The following is an 18,037-nucleotide window of genomic DNA, read 5'->3' as shown; positions in this document are numbered from 1 at the left end:
TTTCCACTTGGTGGTTGTGTGTGACCATTATTGCTGATCAGTCCTTTCTATCCCTGGTACAGAACTACTTTTGATGCTACTACTTTACTTACAAGTCTTTCCTTGCACAGATCAAAAAAAGTGCATGTCTTCATATTATAAACATACATAAGATTAGAAAAAATACCCGTATGTTTAGCTATTTATTAAAAACAATAGACATTGAAGATATTCTAGCCTGTTTGTGTTTTTTGTGTGTATATCATTAATGCCTCTTTATATCCTTCACATTAACTTTTCTGTTTGAGTAACTCTTAGTTTTTGACAGACTCAGATTGTTTCATTTAGCCATAATGATTATTGTTTGTTTGTTTGTGTGTGTTCGTGTTTTTTATTTGCGGTACGCGGGCCTCTCACTGTTGTGGCCTCTCCCGTTGCGGAGCACAGGCTCCGGACGCGCAGGCTCAGCGGCCATGGCTCACGGGCCCAGTCGCTCTGCGGCACGTGGGATCTTCCCGGACCGGGGCACGAACCCGTGTCCCCTGCATCGGCAGGCGGAACTCTCAACCACTGCACCACCAGGGAAGCCCTGTTTGTTTGTTTTTTGATGCTCATAATGTCAGAAGTTAGCCAGGGAGAAGCCATTTAGGTTGCTTTCTTAGCCTTCAAAACTTCCTCCAACTTCTTTTTTGGACAAATCTTGTTTTCTGGCAACAAAAGAATGTTCCAGAAATAGTCTGTATTTTTTCTTTCCTTCTTTTTTTCCCTAATAATTAAGGAGCCCTGGTCCTTTTTGGTTGGTGGATACTGGGTAATGAGTTTCTGGACTTCCCCTAAGTGCTGGCTGAGGGCAAAAGCACTGTTGCTACTATTGGTCTTTTTTAAGGAGAGATCTGGAAAAGATATTTCTTTTAGGTCTGTGAGTTCACACTGACTTTTCTTCTGTAACATCACGTTGGCGCATCTACTCTCTTTTTTGTATGATGTTTCACCAACTTCAAAGACTCCACTCCATTAACAAGAAAGTTGCTTTGTAAGCAAGATATCAAAGCAAGGCAATTTAGAATAAGTATATTGAAGAACACCTCCTCTAGACCAGTGGTCGATGGGCTCCTGCTAGACTAAATGTCAAGGGTCACCTGCAAAATGAGAAAATCAAAACAATGTAATGAATTTTCCAAATTTAATTTGTTCACTTTGTTGGTGTTACTTTCTTCAATTAAATGTTTGGGATAATGGTGACAGAGTTTTTAAGTATTTCCTTGTTACAAAAATAAAATCTTTTTAAAGTGTATTTTCAAACTGAGGATGGATGTATTAACTGTCAAAATTCAAAAGAGGGTTGAACAATCCAACCTTGAAAAGATCATGTATGCTGCTGGACCTCAGGAACTGCTGGAATCAGGAACCAGAAAGTCTACTACTATGACACTTGTCATTTTTCCAGTAGACTTACTCTGGTCTTAACCATGCAATGAAATCCAAGGCCCTTGTGATGTGCATCTTGCAATATCTATCACCAAACAGAAATTTTTCTTATTTTTCTGAGAGGGCTATGATCAGTGAGTTTGGTTAAAATGCTCATCTTGGACCATCCACCAAGGACAGGAAGTCTGGCTCGTGTAAGAACCTGGTATCTTCTTCTATAGCTAGGTGGATTGAGTGGGGTGATTCCAAATGAAAGGGAGAAATGCTATGCAAAACATAGAAGCTTACGTTGAGGAAGATGTCCTTACTTGGCATAATTACAAAAACATATGCCAGGCACTCATTTACTTCCTTTGTTCCGATCTTCATTGCTTTCTAAGTGTTGTTGGTTGTGTAAGTTTGCTGGGGCTGCCATAACAAAATACCACAAACTGGATGGCTTAAACAGCAGAAATTTATTTTCTTGCGGTTCTAGAGGCTGGAAGTCTAAGATCAAAGTGTAGGCAAGTTTAGTTTCTCCTGAAGCCTCTTTCCTTGGCTTGCAGATGGCTGCCTTCTTCCTATGTCCTCCCACGATTGTCCCTCTGTCTGCGTTGTCTGTCCTAATATCCTCTTCTTATAAGAACACCAGTCATATTAGATTAGGGCCCACACTTGTGAGTTGATTTAACTGTAACTTCTTCTTTAAGGGTACTCTCTTCAAAAATAATCACCTTCTAAGGTACTGGGGGTTAAGACTTCAGTTTATGAATTTTGGACGAAAACAGTTAAGACCATAATATTGGTCAATGAAATTCAAAATACAAGTATAAAATTGTTTAGGCTAATTTGGAGCTGTATCAATGACTACACTTTCACCATTAAACAATTTTTTTTACCAACGTATTCTTGACTACCTGACTAAAATTCTCTTATTTGGATACTGCTTAATAAACCCTAATAATATTAGTATGCTTATAACATCTCCCTTTTCTAAACTCTTAATTTTCCACAATCAACTTCAGTTATATTTCTTTTGTTGTCTCAATATTCTGTTTTGAATTTTTGAGAATGGCAGCCTATCTTTTGTTGCCTATATTTATAACATCTTTTTATTGCTATATACATAAGCAACTTATTCTCACTGGTTATCCCTGCCACATTATATCATAGAACTTCCAAGAAACAGTTGATTTTGTTTATAGTTTAAATTATTAGATCCCTTGTAATTAATACAGATACAATGTAATACAATGCAATCCATTATAGTAATCGTTCCCTATAATTTTCATTGACAGATAAAAAGCACTTATATTTGGCAATATTTATCACCTTTGAAACTATTGTGCTCTATTCACAGATAACATGTGTTTCTAAAGTTTAATAATGTTTAATTCTATTTTTTACAGTGAGAGTGGTTTATTTAAAAGTTGCAGTATCCTTACTTTCAATCCCAGGAACTAAGGTGTCCATTTGACAACGTCATTAGGCTTTCTCTAATGAATATTTACTTCTTTAGATATAAATTATGGTAACATTCAAATCAGTGGACAAAGTAATCTGAAATGTTGTGGTATCATTTAACATTTAGGTTGTTTTTCTGATGTTCTATTTTTTGTACTTTTGTTATTTCCATCCTAGTCTCTAAGAGTAAATTCTTGCTTTCTTAACATATTCACTACCAATCTATATACAGATATGCAAATCAGGACTGTATTCCTCCTTCAAGAATTTCTACCTCTGTACATCACTGTTTGCCCTCAAGATTTCTCAATATACTCTTCTAGTTTACTGTGCTATTTGCCCTCTAGAGAAAAAATGAAAGGGTAACATGATCTAGCTCTGATATTTATGACTTTATGAAAATCAGTAATTTTTAATCTAATTGATATTTATTTCTCCCATTCATTCCTCCTAATCTAAAGCAAATGATTGGGAAACAGTAACTGGATTTCCTCTCCCTTCCAAGCATAGTTTAAATTAATATTTCAGGGTTGGCACGGTATACAAAGTTTGAGAAACAATTCATTAAATGTGTCAGAAGACTGTTACACAAATTGGAAAGATAAATATTAGAAAAAGAATCTAAAGTTTTAGTTCACAGACTTCTGTACATTTGAAAAACCTCTTTGTGCATTTTTAATGGGAGTTAAAATTTTTATAATTATTGAAATTTTTATTGGGCTGATAATTTTAAAGCTCATAAAATAAACAATTTCTGGGGTTCAGTTACAGCATTTCCTTTGTAATTTTGAGTACTTTTTCGCTTCATGGCATCTACATGTGGATATTTCCTCAGGTTCTCAGAGTTTTGGTTTCTGACTATTGATTTTGCTTTTTCTTCAGGATGTTTTGAATAATTTGGGATCTTGTGAACTGGATGAAGATGATCTAATGCTTGATTTGGAATTTTTAGAGGAACAGAATCTTCATTCTTCAGGTAAATATTGAATAAATGCGCAATATCATACAACTCTGGTCCAAGTCATTTAGCTTTCGTTGATAAGCTAAATATTGTTTAGGCTGCATTCAGTCTTTTCAATCCCCAGTTTCTGTATTCTGTTTGCAAGGCACATGCTAGGTACCCTGGACACATTATTCAGGTGATCTTACAATCTATTATGAAAATATAAATTTGGTTGGAAGATAATTATTAAATAAGAAAAAATTATAAAACAAAAGTTCTTTCAAAGAGGGAAATTCTAATGAAACAGTTAATGATAAAGTTGATATTTTCTTTTCTGGCAGGGGGAGACAACAATTATAATCCCATTTTTCATTTATTTTATATAACCAAACGAAAGTTTGGTGGACCAAGTTTACTCTTTCAAATCTTAGCCACCTCAGTAATAACTATGGTGGTTAATGTTGATGTGATAAGGTTGACCTCAAAATTAGTAATTACCAATAGCAACCACAAGTACACACTCATAAACACACACACACACACACACACACAGGGTTATAGTGTGAGATAAATAAATTCTTGCTGAATGAATGAAGAAGGGAGCCCACTATATTTGTAATAGTTTAAATTTGTATTAAGGCATAAAGTGTAATGTCTTCAAATACCAAAATTATTCCTTCTGTAGGACATAGGAATTAATTGTTCACTCAAATTTAGATATTTGACTAGAAAGGCAAGTTTTTATTTATTTATTTTTTACTACTAATAATACCTTGAACTTAGTCGTTTTCAAGTTAAAGTAGAAGTAACATTAAAGCTTTAAAATCTTGAGTCATACTGCATACATTTAAGAAAACCAACCTCTTGGAATTTATTGTCCATGTTTTTAACTTTTAGGAATTAGACATAATCTCTGAGGTTGTTTCCAGCTGTAATATTTTAAGATGAATTTTTGTTCATGCAGTATTTTTATATTATAAATAATGTCATAGTAACAATTGTCAAAAGAAGGAAATAACTATGTTTTTTTTACACTCTTATTTTAGGCTAATATCAAAAAGGAGCTAAATAAAAATTTTTTCTGCTTAAATGTATATTTAGGATAACCATTTCTTGAGACATTCTTCCTGCAGTTGATTTGACAGATACTCTTTTAAAAATGTAGATTTTTCTCACTTTTATGCAGGTACCTTATACAATTTCATCATTCATGTGTATTTGTATTGAAAGAGTCACACATGGTGACAACGTATACATTTTGGTGGGAAATATGTCAGTATCTAGCAAAACTATACATACATTTATCTTTAGATCCCGCTATCCAACATCTAGTAATTTAATCCTAACACACTGGAAATATACAAATTAATATATGCAAATAACGATTTATTGCAAAATACTTGCAAAAACAAAATATTGGAAAACCTCAAATGTCCTTCAATAGGACATTGGTTGAATATACAGTGGTACACTAAGCAGTCATTAAAAGGAATAATGATGGTGTCGATATGTGCTATAGCATGATTGTAAAGGTGAAGAACTTTGCAGTGATGAATTAGGCAGTACCTAAGGTCACTGATCACTAACTTCACTACAAGTGTAACAACTAGACATTTTGTCCCTCTTAATGCAATGACTAGAGAAGTACACAGCAATACCACTCCTGCCCACAAGTACTTAAATCTATTTGTCTCTTGATTAAATAATGATTTTACAGGAAATATTGGGGTGAGGAGAGAGGGAATGTTAAATGGAATGATGGGATTGCCAGCAAGCAAACATAGGTATGGGGCATTCTACAGGGTAAATGGTCTGGTTTCTTCAACAAATAAATGGCATGTTAAAAAGGGGAGGGGTATTGTAGATTAAAAGAGCAAATGCCATGTGACATCTTTGTGTCAAAACATAAAAACACTATGCAAATATATTTCAGAGTTTATCAGAGAAGTCTGAGTAGTGATGGAATTATTATCACAGAATTATTTTTATTTTGTTGGGTGCTAAATATTTTTCTTTGGTTTTGTCTTTGAGGAAAACTCTTCATAGAGACGCATGTGGTTGAAATAATATGGTATCTGAGATTTGCTTTACCAACAGTATGGAGGAGGGAATAGATGAAACAATGTTGGTAAATTATTGAAAATTATCAAAGCTCAGAAATAGGTGCTTGGGGTGAAACTTTCATTGATGAGTTGTAATGTTTTCTCTATTTTAGGTATTTTTAAAGATTTTCACAATAAAAATAAAACCAAGTAATAAGTAAGCAGAATTATAGACAACATAGACATCTCAGCTGTGTTTGTTAGGCAACCATGATAAAGAGCAAAGAATGCCTTAAAAATATAAAAGAGTTACCTCAATTTATTTGCTTGGGAACAAAATGAGCATTTGTAAACTTTAATTTCTCTTTTATAAAATAATGGGTGCAATGAACTTTATTAGTTTATTTTAAAAAGTGATATAACAAATATGATGGATCTCCTGAATCTGCCTCAAGGTGTAGATAACTTGGTTGAAACCAGAACTAGGGTACCTTATGAATCAACTGAGTTAACCAAATTGTTCATAAGATAAATGATGTTACTTTGCATATCTGAAGTACAGTTATAATAAGTGAGATAGTCCTTAAAGTGACTTGGGTTTTTTTAATGTTACTTAATAAAATGAAAACCTATTTCACTTTGGATGCCACATTATGGGGTTTGAAAAAAGCCACAAATATCTCTTTATGTACATTAGCTCAGAAAGAAGAATTTTTGGTTGAATTGGTTTTATACAATTTGGTTTTTTTTAAGCAACATAATTAAAGGTCTTATCAGAATATAAGAAGCTTATTATTGATAAATGATACTGGTAAAAAGCTCATTAATACTAAACATTCTAAAATACTGGTTTAAATAAAAGTCATTTTCAAAAGTCTGAGCACTAAAATAATGGTACCATTTAATTCTACTACTTATGTTACTGTGGACATCTTTTAATGTTCTTATTTGATTCTTGCTATCTGTATTTTCATCTAAAAATGAATTATATGTTTTCAGTTAGATTTTCAAAAGTTGACCAGTGCAGTGAACAATATGAATAATGTTTCATGAATCCTTTTAATATGTAAATATATCTATGGAGTCCTAAATTAACACACTTCCTTCCTAAAAAAGAGGTAGTATGAATAAATAGTAGTATAAATAAAATATCTGTTTTAAAGTGCAGTAAGTGGATATTATCTTTTTTTTTTTAAATGAAAGCAAGAAAGGACAATTTCAATGAAAAAAAGGTGTATGAATTCAAAGTGAGTTCCCGAAAGGAGACTTGCCTTAAGGAGAAAAAATAAAAGCAACTATTCTGGATAACTTACTCTGATCTTGGCATTATCTAATATTATCTTTTAAATTCTAATATAAAAGCTAAGATTTTAGATTAAAAATCCTGTGGATAAGCCTTCCAGATGTCTTTTATTATGTTTTCTGCAATTAATGTTTAAATTACTTTTCTGGAAATTTTTTTATGTTCAGTTAATATGCATCATGTTTAAACATAGGATTATCAATTGGTTTAATACCAGGCATTCCATTTCCCCTGTAGTAAATTATTATATTTACTGTTTTTCTGTTTAATGCATCATTTATAATGCACATATGACCAGTTATTTTTTAATTAAAAATATGAGATGCTATCAGTTATAATTTGATAAATTAAAAAGTATATTAGTGACCTTCCCACTTTTTATCTTTCTTTACTGTCTTATTCATGTTGATATGGTGGTGTTTTTGCCACAGATGGAGTCATGCAAGATATTAGCAGTGATGTTGGTTAGATATACCTCAACAGCCTTTTGAAAAATAAAAGTACTCACAAGATTTACTAGCATTTAGTATCTCTAAGACTCAAACAGGTGCCCTGAAAATTTTATTTACCCTGAAATGCATGTTATGAACTACATAATCTGTCAAAGGAAAAATACCAGAAATATATTTTTGCCTAGTTTTCTTTATGTAGTTTTACATTTTTGTGATTAGGATTTTTTTCTATTAATTTAAGCATCTTACAAAATAATCATTCAAGAAAATAAGGTAATGATTAAAGAAGGATATGAAAAATAAAGTGAAGCCACAGATAAGTTTGGCACACAAAATGTATACTAGTATTACCTCAGAGACCGAAACATGTTACTTGGAGTATACTACTAGCATATGTGAAGAAAGAAACAGAACCAATTGCATGATTAAAAATATATACCATCGGGCTTCCCTGGTGGCGCAGTGGTTGAGAGCCCGCCTGCCGATGCAGGGGACGTGGGTTCATGTCCCAGTCCGGGAAGATCCCACATGCCGCGGAGTGGTTAGGCCTGTGAGCCATGGCCACTGAACCTGCGCGTCCGGAGCCTGTGCTCCGCAACGGGAGAGGCCACAACAGTGAGAGGCCCGCGTACCGCAAAAAAAAAAAAAAAAAAAAAAAAAAAAAAAAAAATATATATATATATATATATATATACCATCAATCATCATTCAGTCAATCAGTCAATGCCCTTTTTAAAATAAAGGAATTCTTGTTACTGAGAACTGAAAGATACTTTGCTCACATGTCTTTATAAGGTATAAATTATTTGATATCAATAGTTTCCTCAGCAACTCCTTTCAATGCAAGCTGGTAGCATCATGTTACCAGTTCAGCAGAAGAAATTCTAAATGGTAACACATCAGTGTGGCAAAAGCTAGGAGCTTTATGAGGAGCTTGCTTAATCCCAAAATAAAATCTAGTTCCTTGTCCATAGTTCATATTCCTCAGCTAATTTATTATTATTATTTTTTTTTGCGGTACGCGGGCCTCTCACTGCTGTGGCCTCTCCCATGCGGAGCACAGGCTCCGGACGCGCAGGCTCAGCGGCCATGGCTCACGGGCCCAGCCGCTCTGCGGCATGTGGGATCTTCCCGGACCGGGGCATGAACCCGTGTCCCCTGCATCGGCAGGCGGACTGTCAACCACTGCACCACCAGGGAAGCCCTCAGCTAATTTTAATGTTGAAAATAGTTAATGTAAATGATGCCAAGCATTTTCCTCAGACGTAAGGTAATTGCCATAAAGCCTAGTTGAATATCTAATATTAAGCAGTATTACTTCCCAGTGAGTCCTCCAAAATGAACTGTTTGCAAAATGTAACCCTTATGTAACAGAAAAAGACAAGTTTTCTACAAATAGAAGTAATCAAAACACCAGCTAAATATCAAACAGTGCGTACTGTTCGATAAAGAATAAGAATTTGAGTTTTGGTTTTAGAGTATTTAATCTATACCTATTCTTTAGCACAGTGAACTACAGCGAGGTCACATGTCTATTGAGGCTGCTCCTAGCATTACCTTCATAGTGGTAGAAGCTGATGGGAAGCATGCACCTGGCTAATTTGACAGTGAAGCATCATAATTAACTAAATGATTTAAAGTTGCAAGGAAAAGAGGCTAAAACACATTTTGATGTTACCTGTTTGGAACATATTCATTAAAATACTATTTCTCCAATTCTTTCTTTTGTTAATACTAGGAGTGGGTTGTGTGTAACCTTTAGCAATTAGTAGCTGGAGATCTAAGTTGATAGGAAGGAAAACAATGCCTGTAATAAGCCATGCTCTTTGTCTAAGCTATCTCAGCTTATCCTCACAGTAACTTTATGAGAGGAAGTTGCATTTTAAAGATTCATTCAAATTAAAGAAACCACAAATTAATATCAAAAGAGAGCAGACACTGTAGAGACAGACACATCCAAGTTAGAAAAGCAGCTTTGCCATGGTAGCCTTGGTGAGTGATCCAATCTTCCTGAGCCCTTTTCCCTCATTTGTCAATTGACGATAAAACTATCTATCTCAAAATATCGTCCTACCAAAATGGGTGACGTATTTACATGTAAAATGCCTTTCACAGTTGCCTAGAATAAAATAAGAGCCCAGTACAATTTGCTTAACTCTCTTGAAATCTTGAATTCCGTGTCAAAAAATTTGTCCCATCGTTGGTTATTTTTCATAGTTCTTAATTTCTTAATACTTCATCATTAGTCTATATATTTAAAAATATGCTTTGTGATTTGAATTTTTATTATCTAACATTTTAAATGGTGTTTTCTTAGTACTGATTATTCAAAAATTAAGTCACTTCGCTTATTACAGGTGGTATGTTTCTGTGTTAAAATCAATACAGTTAAATGCATGAAAATATTTTTTCAGATATTAGTCATGTGTCCAATATACCACAACATATTTAAAATGGAATTTCTCAGAGAAAGAATAAATTTCTGTTAAATACTTTAAAACTTATTAACGTAAATCATTTATGTTCAGAGAGAAAGCCAGTCTGTTCTTTTGTATTAAATTTTGGTGTTTACAATTTGCAGTTGAGTTACTCAATTGAAAATATATTTTACTTATTTATCATTCTTTGATGAAAATAATGTAATGGTCATTTGGATGATTGGGTGAAGAAGTTTTTTATTGTTTTTGTTATTTATTTTGGACTGTATATCTAAAAACACCTGGGGCCAGTATCTCTTGGTATATGTCCAGGTGCAAATAGGGAAGTAATGGTCCAATGATATGTTAGGAATTAATTAGGTAGTTGTTAAATTATTTTGAGTTTGATGAACAAGCAATATAAAATTCTGCAGTGAGTTAATTAAGGAGGTAATTTTTGTTATTAATTTTTAATGGATAATAGCAGAGCTGAGATGAAACCCTAGTGGCTTTGAATGGTAATGTACAAATTGCAACATTGTTCACACAGGGAAAATTATAAAAATCAACTGTAAGTTTTTACAAGCTTTGACATGTCTCGGTCAGAAAAAGCGTGTGTAAGTTATTTTCAATATGATTGTATAAAGCTAAGAACATGACACTTAATTTTGGAATTATGACGTAGTGGGTAAAAATCTGGACTCTGGAGTTAGACAGATCTCAGCTGCAGTCAGGCTATGTAAACTTGAATGAATTATTTAATCTCTCTAGTTTCCCTTTCTCATCTGAAAATAGGGACAGTAAAAGTATCTGCTTCATAAGTTTGTTATGAGGAATAATAACTTAAAGCAGAGTAGAATGTTCTGCCACATGTCTAGCATATAATATTTTTTAAGAACTATAGAAAATACTATTTTTTTGCAATATCCATGATAAAATATGATGTACCTGAGCATTAATAGGAATCTGATTTTGCCAGTTTTGGTGATATTTCCAGTCTCTATTAGTGGAAGCTCTCAACTACATTTGCAAGTATAGTATTTCTCAAATTTTAATTATAGAATACCACAACAATTCTGTGACTATCATTAATTACAAAACTTATAGATTATAGCATTACATAAAATAATAGAAGAATAATAAGTAACATTTACTGAATCTGTGTGCCAATTCCATGAGGTAAATAACCCCTTGCACATTTGAGAAAATTTAAGCTTTGATAACATATTACAGGTAGTAGATATCCCAGGGGAACCCAAACAAAGTTTTGCTAACTCTGAATGCTCTATGTTTAATCTTTATGACTTTTTTGACTAATAAAATTAATTCATATAAAATTTTAAGATCACAAGTACACTGAAGCTTTTGTTTTAAATTGACTCTTCTTTCTATTAACTTAGTTACAAGCATCACTTATAAATGTCTGCCTTTGACTTCATGCAGGAAGCTGAAACTTATATTTATTTACTAGAGCATCCGTGTTGTCCCAGGCACTGGTGTAGACACTTATATGTTTCTGTTTTTGCTTTGTTTGTAAGCTATAATTTATAAGCACTTTGGATTACCCCCCCTTTTTTTTTTTTTTTTTCTTCTGTACGCGGGCCTCTCACTGCTGTGGCCTCTACCGTTGCGGAGCACAGGCTCCAGACGCGCAGGCTCAGCGGCCATGGCTCACGGGCCCAGCCACTCCACCGCATGTGGGATCTTCCTGGGCCGGGGCACAAACCCGCGTCCCCTGCATCGGCAGGCGGACTCTCAACCACTGCGCCACCAGGGAAGCCCTGGATTACCCCATTTAATCCTAACAACAATTCTCTAGAAATTATTACTATTCTTGCTTTGATAATGAAGGAATGGAGATCCAGAGAGTGTTATTATTGGTCCAGGACTGCAGAGATAATAAGTGGCAGAAGTAGGGTTTAAGTTACTCCATGGTGACTTGGTGCCTACCTAATGTTTTCACACAGCTCTCAGTGATCTTTAGCTGCTAGAAAAAGCAGTTATAACAAAACTGAAAAATGTTCCTTTGTAATACAGTGTTTGAGTAACACTATAGTGAGGACAAACTTGGGACAAAAGTCATTTCCTGGGTTTCACCCCCTGGTGCTGTTGCTCTTTTCTGCCTTGAAAGGCTTAGAGTACCTGTTATCTGCTTGGTAGCCATTAGATGGCAATCGTGTTCTGATAATAATGATAGTGACCCTGTCATACATTTGTATTCAGCTTTACAGTTTACAAGGGACTTCAAATATGTTATCTCATCAGATTATCACAATAACACTCTGAGACAGGTGTTAATATATCCCAACTACAGTAGAGGAAGCAAATACTCTATGGTTAAAAACTTACTGAAGTTCGTATAGCCAATATTAACCCAGATCTTAACATTAAATGACAGGGTTTTTTCACTATCTTTCTGGATCTTGCGGCTTCTGATTTTATATGGTACAAATCTAATATATTTGGTTATATATTTTCCAAGCCCACTGAAAATCATAGTTACATCTTAGAAAAGGGGAAAGGATTGCTTTAAGCAGACATGCTGAATGTGGTGAAAAATAAATACCACTAGCAAAAAAGCAAGAGGAAAAGGCAAAAAAGCTTTGAAAAGTAGGCAAAGTCATAAAGCAGAATAGTATAGGGTCATTAAGTGTAAGAACAGACATCGCCATCTGCATCAGCAGGTCATGAGGCATTACTGTATTGCAGTATATTATTCCATTGCATTTAAAAATTATTATAGCCTTGAATCATTGAGAAAAAATTATAGTCTGCATACTCTGATAAGATAGTAAGCTATAAAATTCACTTAGGAAATATATCTATCTGAACTGTTTTTATTTAACTCTTTAATATGTTAAGAGGAAACAGTTCCTTAGTTCTTCATAAACTTTATCCAGAAAGTATCATTTCATAAGGATTCTAGATTGCAAAATTGGAGTATATTTTATTAAAATACTTTTTATATAATTTTTATATTTCTCCCCATATTCCTTCCCCCCAATTCTTGCAAATGACTGAATAAAGAAAAGGAGAGCTGTGAGAAGGTTTACTAATTATCATTCTTGAAAATTCAGTAATTTATTTATGGCCTACTGGTAGGGTATTAGGGATCATGATATTACTTAAACTCAAGACTGTACAATTGGCTGTAACGTCTATTTTCAGGATAGATCAAAATTTTAATGGTTTTTGTTTATTTCTTGGTTTTGGCAGATAAATTTATTGATTGACCAATAATTAGTTCATTAATTTGATACTTCGCTTTCAATTGCATTTTTTAAATTTCAAACTTACCGGTTTTCAATATGATGTTCACCTGGGTGCATTGTTTTCGGTGTTTGGTTCATGATATTAAATGGCATATTTAAATGACAGAAGAAAGGCCCTAACTGAAAGGGAATTTCAGATATTATGAAGTGGAGCCTCTCCTGCTTCTGCTCCCCATGAATATTCGGAGTTTTAATGGCTTTGGTCAATATCACACAATTAGTTTGTAGTAGCATGTACTTCAAGAGAATTGCTTCAGCTACAAAGAAGGCTTTTAGATGAAACCGTTTTTAAGGTCTAATAACTATAGCTGAAAAATGTTTACACATTCTGACCTAATTTAATATTAAATGACAGTTTTAATGAAGTCATAGAATTTACTTGTAACCTGCTATTGTAGCATTTCATACTGTTATAAACTCTCTTCTGTGCAAAAGGGCAGTCAAAGGCCTAAGTTCATTAGAGGATACAGTCAAAGGAAAAGATTTCTTTCATTCAGCATAGTTTTTCTGGAGCAATTAGAAAGAAAATATGTGTCTCAATATAGAATTTCATGGCCTTGTACAATTATGTGGTGACATCTCCACACAATTGCTTGAATAATGCCAGCAACATCAGCTGTCACAATCGAAACGAACAAGTAATTAAGAAAACTAATGCTGGTCTTTCTTCTGAAGAAGTAGAATATTTATGTTTTTAAAATTGTTCACCAACAAGAAAAATAACCACTGACATGAAACATAATTTTCTACAGTGCCTGAGGCAGAAAAGATAGAAATAATAATGAACATTCGCACTATTACAACAAATTAAGTTGTAATTGTATACACCAAAAACAATGACAGAGTCCCTTTTCCTTGGATTATAAAATTTTAATAGCATCATTTTATCAGGCGTCACCATAGCATCTAGCATCTTGACCCTTTTATTTATGTTCTGCTTCTCCATCTTATTAACCAAAACTTCCAAAAGTTGACAGTGGAATTGGGGGTCTCATTCTTATGAGGACCACTTTTTTTCTCTAACCATACACCTTAGTATGCTAGGATAACCTACCCTTGTCTGAATAATTAGTAAAGAAAACAATTAGAAAAGACCACAACTTGTCTGAATAATTAGGAGATTTGAGTGAGCCATGATATTTGTGTCCAATGCTGATTCCCCAACCTTTTGATAAGAAACTTCTCAGTTTATTACTTACTGAAGCGAGGGCGAAACGCCACCTCTGATGAACTCTGGTTGTCTTTCGGAGGGGAAAGAACAAGTTAGGATTTATAGAGATTTCGAATTTGGTTTAAAGCAGATATTTCAGTTTGAAGGTTTGACTGGGACTGGGATTAGATAAAATAGTTTCAGAATGTAAGATTTGTGGAAGCTACAAGGCAAGGATTTTAAAGTGAAAGGATGATTCTTAGTGCATAAACTGTTGATGCTTTCTACTGAAAAATTGGTAGGTCTTTTGGGAAAGCCCTGTAATGAACAGTGAAGCTATTTGAAATAGTTAAGTTATTCCAATAAAGACAGTAAAATAATAAAATGATGTTCATATACACAGTCACCTATTTGGGAGTTGGTAGTTTTAGGTGTTAATCCCCACTGAGGGAGACAGAGGGATAGACCATTTTTAGGTGGAGGCATCATCCATCCAGATTTTCACTATTGTTTGAGGTGTCATCATCACATATCAAGTCATTGTCTCATCATCCATACATTATGTTAGATTCTGAAGATGACATATCTGAACTCTGCAACATAAATAGTAAAATAAGGTTTCTGATCAGGATTTGTTATCCACTCTCAGCCAGCAGTCGAGTGCCCAGATTAAATAGGAGACGAGACCCCATCCCCATTCTGAAGAGCCTACAGAACCAGATATGGGGTTGTTAACGAAACTACTTTAATTTTCTGATATCTTATTTTGAGTCAGGATACTTTGGGTAAGAGGACAAAAGCGTCTCCAGCCTAGGCTGCAAATGGATATTCTGAATAAGGTTTAGATAGAAGAAATCTCTCCTGGACTGAAATATTTTAAAATTTTGTCTCAAGTAAAATCTGCTCTCAACATCCTGAAAACGATAGGACATATAAAAATATTATCTGAATGATGGGTTAAACCAGCTTGTCATTGCAAATATGTCCACATTTGAAGATGATTAAGACAACTGGAAAGTTTTTTTTATTGTCTCCTTGTGAGATTTTGTCTTCTAATTGAACATTACTCATATGCACTGAAAGATCGGGACTTTTTGGATATCTTGGCACCAATAGTAATCTGGATCTGCTCCCTCATTAGAGTATTCGTAGATCAGAAAATTATTAAAATACATATTATTGGGGGGTAATAATGGTAAAAAATATTCTGAGGAAAATGGAAATAAAGGTAATCACTAATTTTACCAGGTGGTTCTTCTTAATAACATATTTTAATGATTTAAAGAGTCACATTATTTCACATTTTACTATCTCTGATATTGATGTATTTATAATGAAGATTTTTTTAAAATTCTATTAATTTTTTGGCCGCACTGTTTGGCATGTAGGACCTTAGTTCCCTGACCAGGGGTCGAAACCGTGCCCCCTGCATGGGGGGTGCAGAGTCTTAACCACTGGACTGCCAGGGAAGTCCAGTATAATGAAGATATTTTAGCATCGTGTCCTAGATGGACAGCGGTTTTATTTTTCTTTTAAATTGTTACATAAAATGTGTCTTGCAATTAATGGTGTCTTAGATCCAAAAATATATATATCTTTAGATTAGTGGTCCCCAAACGTTTTGGCACCAGGGACCAGTTTCGTGGAAGGCAGTTTTTCCATGGGGGGTCGGGTGATGGTTCAGGAGGTAATGTGAGCGATGGTGAGTGGCAGATGAAGCTTCACTCACTCGCCCACCACTCACCTCCTGCTGTGTGGCCCGGTTCCTAACAGGCCGTGGACCGGTACCAGTCCGTGTCCTGGGGGTTGGGTACCCCTTCTTTAGATAATAGGAATTTGAGAGAGCCGTAGGGGTGAAGTGTTAACCTGTATATCTTTGACTTCATATTGCCTACATTTAAAGAATCCAGAATACTCCCCAATTCTGATTGGACACCCTTAAAGAGTCATATTTGCTTTAACATTGTTTTATTATTTTGAAAAGTAAAACATTTATCATCTTCAGTATGGTACTAACTGCAGTACTCATAATTCTGTACTTGTGTACGTGGGACATATACATTATTGTTTTGTGCTTATCCATGCATTTATATGTTCATATTTTTTCCTAGTCCTACCTACTATGATCTTCATTATCCTTACGTATAAAAAAAAAACTACCCTTTAGAGAAGAGATTTCTGTTACTAAGAATTACATTTTTATGTCATATTCTACATTGTTATCACTCTGTGAAAATAAGAGAGGTCAACTTTGACCATCACTTAGAGATACTGACTCCAGAGTCTCTACCTCCGGCTTAAGCCTCTTTCACGTACAGATATATGTATATAGCAGTCTGCTAACAATTTTACTCGATGTCAGTAATATGCTTTGTATTTATTTTTATTTTTATTCATTTATTTGGCTGTGCCGGGTCTTAGTTGCGGCACACGGGATCTTCAATTGCGGCATGCCTGGATCTTCAGTTGCAGCATGGAGGATCTTTATTTCTGGCATGCGAACTCAGTTGTGGCATGTGGGATCTAGTTCCCTAATCAGGGATCAAACCCAGGCCCCCTGCATTGGGAGTGCAGAGTCTTAGCCACTGGACCACCAGGGAAGTCCCAGTAATATGCTTTAGGTTTAATAGATTCAAGATCAACCTTATTCTTCCTGCCTCTTACTTTGTTCTTCTCTATTTATTTAATCTCTTGGCAAATGATACCAACATTATGCAGACAGAAACTTGAAGCCAGATGTCACCGGGTTTAACTGGTGCTACTTTTTAGCTAGTCTTGATTCTACACCCTTCTCTCCACAATTCCTGTTTCAGTCTTTATTTGGGCCAGGATCATTTTCCTCTAATTCTATGTGACCCAGTTGGTTTTTGAGGCCCTTTCTCTGGCCCAAATGTCCATTAGTGCCATCTTTGTTTTTTCGTTTTCCTCAGTGCCGACCTTGATGCAGAACTCAAGTCCTCTTTCAATTTCCCATCTCTTACCCCACTGCACACAAAAAATTCTATCAAATAAAAACTTTCCTGATTAATGTTGACTTTATTTCAGAATTTGGAGTCAAGGTGGAGTAATCATCTAGTTCCGGTGAGAGAGAAGGTAGACAGTGTATTCAGGAGTTTCATTTTGCTCTCAGTTCTGGACTTTCCTCAGTTTCTTTCCTACAGCCACATTCTTCTCCAAATTCTGGCCCATTTGTCCTTTTTCCTTCTTTAATTCATGCGAAGGAGATCTACAGGCTACTCTCAGGGCTAGGTGTCAGCTGGCTCATAGGCCCGAAGGCAGAGGCTCCACCTCTAAAACGGTTTAGCAGAGCGTTTTCCTCTCAAAGGTAGGGCTCTCCCAACTAGATGATGCTGCTACATCTTGTCTCTATCTCCTTACATGCTTGCCTCCTGTTTTAAGTTTGACCTCCTCTAATCCATTCTCCATATTGCCCACAAGGTATGCTATCATGCCAACCTGATATTGGTCACTGATGTATCTTTAAAACTTTCAGTATTCCCTATTGCTTTCATTATAAATTCCAGTTTCATTAGTGTGGCTTACAAAGTTCCCAAACTTCAATACTCACCACTTTTTCTACATAGCAAGATTGACTTCAAGCAAATAAT

The 18,037-nt window shown here is 34.8% G+C and overlaps 1 protein-coding gene across 4 annotated transcripts in view; it reads left to right on the top strand.

Annotated features, from left to right (window-relative positions):
* CCSER1 (coiled-coil serine rich protein 1) overlaps positions 1–18,037 on the top strand; it is a 721,106-nt gene that overhangs the window by 270,078 nt on the left and 432,991 nt on the right. For all 4 annotated transcript variants that reach the window (XM_032632164.1, XM_032632163.1, XM_032632162.1 and 1 more), the window contains exon 4: positions 3,733–3,826. In XM_032632164.1, the coding sequence (XP_032488055.1) occupies positions 3,733–3,826 (94 nt within the window). The remainder of the gene's footprint in view (positions 1–3,732; positions 3,827–18,037) is intronic.

Source organism: Phocoena sinus, chromosome 5, assembly GCF_008692025.1.
Source record: "Phocoena sinus isolate mPhoSin1 chromosome 5, mPhoSin1.pri, whole genome shotgun sequence".
Classification (NCBI taxonomy): Eukaryota; Metazoa; Chordata; class Mammalia; order Artiodactyla; family Phocoenidae; genus Phocoena; species Phocoena sinus.
Note: the sequence above shows the minus strand (reverse complement) of the source record. Positions and strands in the feature narration are given on the sequence as shown.